This window comes from Pocillopora verrucosa, chromosome 6, assembly GCF_036669915.1.
Source record: "Pocillopora verrucosa isolate sample1 chromosome 6, ASM3666991v2, whole genome shotgun sequence".
Lineage (NCBI taxonomy): Eukaryota > Metazoa > Cnidaria > Anthozoa > Scleractinia > Pocilloporidae > Pocillopora > Pocillopora verrucosa.
In genome coordinates this window covers 19,759,665-19,767,743 of record NC_089317.1, presented here as the reverse complement: position 1 = coordinate 19,767,743, position 8,079 = coordinate 19,759,665, and the positions used below count along the sequence as shown (strand labels likewise).

The following is an 8,079-nucleotide window of genomic DNA, read 5'->3' as shown; positions in this document are numbered from 1 at the left end:
TGGTTCCCTAACAGCTGTGAAAAATGTAACTCACTTTCTCCTCCCCGGAAAGACCCACAGTTATTTTATTTCTGCGGCAAAGAATTCTGGGACATTTCAAACAACATGGCGGACGTTTGGTGTGACTTCGGTTTAAAAGTTTTGTGCTCAACCGAGGGGTAATTTATCAGGCTTAAATAATACGAATAACCCTAGAATTATCAGCTGGATTTTTTCAGATTCTTCAAGAGTTAGATAAACTGGATCTTTTCTCATCCCGGAAATCTTATCATCCTACCATTTGCGTAATTTTTTACCATTCACGTGATGAGCTAGAAACTTCCACGTTGTCAACCGACAGTATAAAACAAGGAAACTTTCCTTTGGCTGGTTTTTCGAGTGAGTAATCATGTTACTTATTGGCTTTTTGTACCACGAAATTGATCTGTGTTGTTTCAAGATTTACTTTTATAACTGTATTTTGGTACTTTGAAGTAACATTTTGATCGCGATTTAGACAAATTGATAATGTTTCATTTTCTCAATCTTACATTCAAGTGTTCTCACCTTTCGCAGCTTCTGAACCAGTTTATTATATGCACAGTTCTGATCGACAATTGCCAAGCTGTTGGTGGTTGATCTTCAAAAAACATGGCGACCCTATGTGAACCTCTTCCTTTAGAGATGGAACGGTAAGCTAGATTTACTTACTAGATTTTAAAGGAAGTACTATGGCTGTTGTTGTATGAATTATCCTTATTGATAACGTTTTGTCCCCATTTCGTTTTTAAATCATGACAAATGTTTTTTTTTTATTTTAATAGAATTTCCTCACACAATCGCGGAAAGGATGGTGAAAATGTTTTGGGTATGGTAACACTGAATTAACCCTTTTAAGTATAAAAGATGACGAACTTGAATTTAATGTTGTACACTAAAATGGTGTTCAAGTTTGGTATGAATCTCTCTCATCGTTAGACATTTCCACAAGAGTGAGACCTAGTAGATGTTCAGCAGTTTCAATAAGATTTTGAACAGGAGGGCATCAGGATATGACTTCTGGGCAGAAAAAATCTGCAAGGCCCAAGAAGCCTTGCTCAGCTGGGGGAAGGAGGGGGGGGGGAATTCCAGGAGAATGCACATCCATAAAAGTTTGGAAGACAGTCACTTTTTTCGTTAAGACTGTGGACAGTGTTCTAAAAAAGACAAGGACAGTGTTATATAAAATGTGAAGAAGCAGCTGGGCAAAGTTCTGTCCTCAACTGGTCAATTTTCCCAGTGCTCTGCCCATAATGAAAGCCCTGAATGTTAAAAGTAATTATCAGTTTTCATTTGTTCATTCTTAGTGGATTACAGTAAGTTACCAAGATCCAGTGGGGATGGAATGGAATTTTCATCAAGCAATTCTGGCAATGACAGTCTCTCAGAGGATAGTGAAGAAAATGACTTGACACAAAAAGCAAATAATAGTTTATCATATTCAACTGTGAAAAGGAAAAGTGGAAGAAACGTAATTGATAATGGATCAGCTAAAATAACAACTGGTACAACAATACAAGCAAATATCTCAGCAATAAAATACAGAAATGAGAATGAAATTCTTGAAAGGGAGGAAATGCGAACATTGAGTGGTCACACAGCTTTAGCTGAATCCCCTCAATCACAGACATTGAGAAAAGATGTTATCTCCAAAACTGAAGGTGCACAGTTAAATGAGGATGTCCGTTTTCAGTCAGTACAAAGACAGAACTCTACCAATCTTTTACTCCAAGGGCCCGAGCTTCTGCGATTGAATAATGAGTCAGGTTTATCATTAAGTGCAAATGATCAGCTTGTGTCTTTGGCTCCTCCTGCAATGGATCTCAGTCTTGGAGGTGGTCTCTTGAAATCTTCTATAGTGGAACAAAGGGCTGAGTTTGTGGACAGCCAGAAAGTCATCAGTGATCTTCAGGAACAGAATGCAAAGCTTGTTGAAGAGAAGACAAAACTCTCTGTGCAGCTTGGTGTCCAGACAAAGGTTTGCAAAGAACCTATTTTTCAATTTAGTTGGACACATGTCAAAATATTTGGGTTGAGTACACCAGAGCAAAGATTTTTTAGTAAACTTTACAAAAAGAATGATGGAAGAAAGTGTTTGATTTATCTCATTTGGTCTTCCTTTTCTTTTTTCAATTTCCTATTGGCAATACTAAAATATTTAGGATAAGAACTTATTAAAAAAAAAAAAAAAGCAGAATGAAAAAGACAAACTTAGAAAGAGGCATCAGTGAATATAGCAGGTTAAAAGGGCCATTTTGTCTTTCCATGACATTTATGGGGAGGCCTTACATGTAAGTCTGTCCTTAATATGAAAGACCCAGTTTCCCTGACTCGCTTTTGATCAAATTGAATATGGCGCATGACCCTGTACAATAATGATGGTAATAGGACCGAGTGGAGTCCAATTCAGTCTGTAATCATACGAGTGATTAACAAAATCGAATGACCGCCTGATTTGTCATGAGTATGATTACAGACAGAATTGGACAACACAAAGTCCTATTACCAATTAATCATAACTGTTATAATTTCTGAAAACAACAAAATTAATACATTTAGGGCAAATATGTGCAGTAGAGACAATGTCTATGTAAAAAATTCCTCAACTTTGGAAATTCCACAACTTTTTTAGGATAAGTGGTTGTTGCTATGGTTATTGTGAACCATTCTGCGATTGGTGGATTTGACTATTTTCTATAATAACAACAAGGAAAATTCACTTAACAATCAACAGCTTCTTAAGATGGTGATTGTTTCCTTTACTCCTAAGACCTCAATATTTGTTTCAGGGGGGATACTTTAAAGTGAAATTAATGCTAGCGAGTCTTTGGGGAAAAGAATTTACTCCCAGAAGTGATTAAAAATGAAATTATTCCTACATCATGTTGTACTTCATGTTAAGAGGTTTTAGGTTATTTCATTTTCTGTAAGTCAGCAGGACACCTGATATTCAGCACACTTGGCTGGCCAATTGGTGATGGAAAATATAACATAAGCAAAGCTTGTTAAAATTGAGTTGTCTTTTTCCAGATTAATACAGAAATTAAGAGGTTGCTGGTGGCATCAGTGGGAGAAGATGTTGGTGAAAGGTACTTTAAACGATCAGTTCAAATATATAAAGGGTATTGGAATGTTTTTTTTTTTTTTTGGGGGGGGGGGGGGAATAGTTCATATGAACTTAGGAATCTGTTGACAGGGTGGAAGGGTTCCACTACAGACATTTTGGAAATCTGTCTAAGATTCTGAATAAAAATACGATTACCCCTTTGCCATGTTACCCACACTGAGTTGGATTGTTCTCAAGCTGAGAAATCCTGCTGTGCAGAGGCAGTCATGTCATCCATTGTTACATTTATTGAATTCTTTGATTACATTGTATTTATCATTGCACATGAATTACGTCTATTTGGCCAACGCAAAAGACAGGAAGAAAACCCAAGTGTTGAAACCTTTTTCTGTCAGTATTTTTCCCCCCTTAAGAAAATTTGATTGTCTCACACAAGAAGTCATATCTAACTTTCCTGATGAGTCTTGTTTGTTTTGATCTTGGTTAGGTTGGAAGACCTGGTGAACAGAAATGTGCAGCAAACTGTAGAGCTCAATCACTGGAAAAAGATGTGTGAGGAATATTCAGAAGAATCTGACAGATTAGAGATTGAGTGTGATGTCTGGAGGACAAAGTTCCTGGCAAGCAGGTAAAGAGGGTTTCCAGGAGAAAAGTGGCATATTTTCTGTTTCAAATAGTGATCAGGAGTATTGCCACTCCCTTTGGGATGCCAGTCTATTGCAAGATGCCCCTGAGATATTTTAAAGTTATTCTATAACCAGAAACATGAATTGATCTCTGTAAGTTTTTTTCACTTCAGAATGATGTCTGATGAACTGTCCAGTTGGAAGGCAACTCTCTACACCAGGTTCAGACAAGCTCAGAGTGCTTTACAAAGATTACTGGAGGAAAGGGGACAGCTTCAGCAATACCTCACTCATACCAAGAGGTATTAAATTTATAACTTCTGACTAACTGAGATCAAAAGCCATACCAAGGAATATTGGCCCAAGGTTGTGGCACTATAGACTGAGTGCAGCAAGGTCTGTACAGAAACAACCAAGGGCTAATATTACCCCAGTGTGGCTTGAGCAAACAAGGTTGGTGAGTATTCTATTATATGGCACTCAGACCAAACTTGCTTGCGGGTTTTTGAAACCAAAACTACACAGCTTATGACAGTTTTGGTAGAAATGGTCCATATGGCAAAACAAGGACTAATTAAGAACCAATCAAAGTGCTTTTATTTATTTCAGGACTACCTTGCCATGCAATAATCATTAATACCCTCCCTTTAAAAAGAGAATATCTTATAAAAGAAACCTATTTCAACTTAAATTTTGTAGCCCTGGTGATAATCTGACTTAATTAAACAAGGATACAAATTTTCCCTACATAATATATCCATAAATTGATTTTTATTTCAGGTTAGTTCAATCACTTTACTCAATGTTCAAAAGTACAAGTGGCATTCATCAGAGCCCCTTAACTTCATCTCAAACTTCAAATGATCAAAGCATCTTAGAAATGGCTGCCACAAACAAGTCCTTAGCAGAACAGACTCTAGGTCTTGCACAAGATGTTTTACCAGCCTTCTCATTAGCAGAAACATCTCTAATGTTGACACATGAGTTGCAGGAAACTGGGAATCAGCAACAGGTTGAGCCAACATCTGCTGAAAAACTGGCTTTTCAGGTGAGACTAGTCTGGGTAATTTACAACTGCATGGTGGCACCTCCATTCAAGATCACCACAGGCTCCTCTCTTTAAGGAAAAAGAGTGGAGCCTGGAGGCATACATGTAAAACCAAAGCATAGAACTGTGATCACATAAGTGTTAGTAATGTTTTAAATTTAAATTCACATTTTCTCAGCTAGAAATTGTCTTTTTTTAAAATAACTTGCTAAGATTATTAAATGAAGCAGGCATATTTGGGTACTGGTGTAATTTTTATGGAAGGTTGTTATTAAGTGGATTTAGTTTTAGGTATGTTTTAAGTACTTTTAAAGTTTTTACACCACGAACAAGCTGTCTATTGTTTATTGTTAAATATGGAAGGCACAAATGTGGTCTTGCATCAAGCTTGTTTTGTTGGATAAACCAGGTGTTTGATAGGTCTTTTAGAGGTCTTATATGCAGTCTTCTGCCATCTATGAGACCTTAAAAAGTTATGAGTAGGATCCTGTGTTTTGGTGTGCCTTGTGGCCTCTTTCTGGGCACAGCCACCTATTATGTCATTGCAGTTGCTAAGGGAAATAGTTACAGAAACCCTCAATAAACCAGGCACATTACAAAAAGTTTTAAGATGAATTTGCCCTTGGAGTAATGTGTGATGGGTATGTCAAAACAGGCATGCAACCATGATGACAGGAAGGTTTGAGATAGATCCATGGGACAGAATACTAGACATCATAGTTTTCATTCGACTGAATTGTATAATTCCCTGGGTTTCTTTTTATCTAGGTTTTATCTAGTGATGTCAATCTCCAGGCAGAGGAACAACAGCTGAAAGGTGTTATGAAGAGAATGGCACAGCAGTACATGGGGCATGATTATCAAAGTAGATTTTCAACAAGGAATTTTAGAGTAACCTATGACTGTTGTGATCGATGTAGGGGACCACTTCATGTTGTTTGAGAACATTTGTACTTGGTGTTATTCCATTTTATGCTTGCTTTGAATTTTATTTAATTTAATATCACCCTACTTTTTTGCTGGGGGTGGAGGAAGGGGGGTGGTGATTAACCCTTTAACTACTGGAAGTGATCAACATGTAACTTCTCCCCATAACATCCACACATTATCCATCAAAAAGGTAATGAGAAGACTCAAACTTATCAGGTAGAAGTAGTTGTCTTGATCTGTCACCAAATTCTTGTTACTGATTTACAAAGAAATATGTACCAGCTAGAGGGGAGAATTAATCATCAGATCTTTAAAGTTTAAGGGTTAAAAGTGTTTTCAACTGAGTATGATAGAATTTAAAGTACAGAGAGATTGAAGTAAAAGGTGCTTTTGTTCTGAAGATAACAAAAAAGGATATTGTTTTACATGATTTCTTAATACCTTGTAGATATTACAACAATTGCTTTAAATTTAACCATTTTCTTTCAAAGAGAAGGAAAGTGAGCTTGGTAATCATTCTCTAGTTTTTTAAATATCATTGGAAAATTGTACTTAACTATACTGTTTTAGGAATTTCAGTTATTTATAATGGTAATAGGACCGAGTGGAGTTCAATTCGGTCTGTAATCATAAGAGTGATTAACAAAACGAACGGACGAACGCGAAGCGGGAGTCCGATTTTGTTAATCACGAGTATGATTACAGACAGAATTGGATGACACAAAGTCCTGTTACCAATTAATCATAACTGTTTCAATTTCCGTCAACAATTAATACATTTAGGACAAATATGTGCAGTAGAGACAATGTCTAAGTAAAATATTCCTCAACTTTGGAAATTCCACAACTTTTTTAGAAGAGGTTGTTGCTATGGTTATTGTGATCAATTCTGTGATTGGTGGATTTGACTGAAAGGACCAAGTATGATTGGCTACTTCAACTGTCCGATTGTCCAATTACACTGTCCGATTACAACTCTACAGAACAATTAGTGAAAAATAAAGTAGCTACTACACCAATCACATTTGAGGAAATTGTAATGGCTATGATTAAATTAGTTATTTATTGAAGTATTGTCATGATACAATGATAAAATTTATTTTCATTGGTGTTTGTCGATTTGGGGTTGAATTGCATACAATGTTTCAAATTAAATTGAAAATAGCTGAGTTCTAAAGAAGTTAAGACCATAAGTATTTTGATTACTGAAGAAGAATAAGACGTCCAGACTTTTTTCTTTGTTTGTACAGTTATCTGTAAGAACTGCTTAACTATACATATAAAAGAAAATGTGCTGTTTTTAAAGTTATTTATTATTAATGTTTCTAGCTAAGCCAGAAATTTTCTGAATCTTATTCTATTACGTTACGTTTTTACGCGTTGAAATTTTTGCTACTAATGGCTGTAATATTATCAGGAAATCTCGCCAGATTGAACGCATTATGTGCTTTCTCAGTACGTGAGATTGCTAGTAAGATAATTTGAAGTATCTCCACTGTAATGATATACAACTATGTTTACCTACGCGCAGGTCGGTTGAGATGAGGAATTTTTGAAAAACATCACCAGCGGCTAGAAAATTTACGAGCTCTTCTTTCGATTTGGTGTTTCTCGTTGAACTTCCTACTTCGTCGTCTAACGCTTTTGACGAATGAAATTAATTTATTTTCCAGAATATAGGTTTTCCAAGCAGTTTTTAAAATTTTGCGATGCAAGGACAAACCAAGAATAGCTACCGCAAAGCGTCCAATAATTGTACAAATTTATGAAACGTTGAGAAAAAGAATTGGATCATCAACAGCGCTTAAATCTTCTGTACAACCCTGTTATTTCTCAAAAGATCTGTCAAAGAGTAATTAGTGAATAACCTATATTTAAAATGACTTGGCAAAAGAGGGAAACAATGGAGGAGAAAGCAAACGATATTGGTGTACTTTGTGGTAAACAATCAACTGACTCGTGAAACGCAAGCGGCAGAATAAGTTAGAGAACTATCTTTACTTTTTATAAAGTAGTTGAGTTTCACGCGCAAACCGACGAGGTTGCTTATTAAGCCACGCTTTTCACCCGGAAGTGGAAAGTTTATCCCTCTTGCGTGAGTCACAATTATTAAGTTCGTTGTTTCGAGTTTGAAATGCTTGAACGAAGCCTCTTCGACGGATTGGTTTGAGTCAAAGACTATTAAAACTGAAGGAAAAGTCGCCTTTCGCGTATCACCATTTCTGGTTTTAATCTCAACCTCGTATTAGCGGAAGCTTTCATATCACACTTGTAGCTTTTTTTATTCAGCCCAATGGCTGTATGGAAAGACAAAGCGTGGAAATGACATATATAGAAATGACAAGTACATTCTTACCACTCAGAAAAGAGATTTGTCGAGAGAAGCACCA

The 8,079-nt window shown here is 36.3% G+C and overlaps 1 protein-coding gene across 1 annotated transcript; it reads left to right on the top strand.

The window, feature by feature from the left end:
* The first annotated feature begins 105 nt into the window (after nucleotides 1–105).
* Nucleotides 106–6,799, top strand: LOC131794076 (golgin-45). Its single transcript, XM_059111581.2, has 9 exons — nucleotides 106–378; nucleotides 556–671; nucleotides 804–847; nucleotides 1,326–1,996; nucleotides 3,049–3,107; nucleotides 3,573–3,713; nucleotides 3,885–4,013; nucleotides 4,492–4,759; nucleotides 5,528–6,799. Exons 2-9 carry the CDS (start codon nucleotides 631–633, stop codon nucleotides 5,699–5,701), a joined length of 1,527 nt encoding a protein of 508 aa, XP_058967564.2. The 5' UTR covers nucleotides 106–378; nucleotides 556–630; the 3' UTR covers nucleotides 5,702–6,799.
* Nucleotides 6,800–8,079: the final 1,280 nt, after the last annotated feature.

Coding starts and splice junctions, on each gene's coding strand:
- LOC131794076 (XM_059111581.2), top strand. CDS start 631: ATGGCGACCCTATGTGAACCTCTTCCTTTAGAGATGGAACG. Junction 672..803: donor CTTCCTTTAGAGATGGAACG/GTAAGCTAGATT, acceptor TTATTTTAATAG/AATTTCCTCACACAATCGCG. Junction 4,014..4,491: donor TACCTCACTCATACCAAGAG/GTATTAAATTTA, acceptor TTTTTATTTCAG/GTTAGTTCAATCACTTTACT.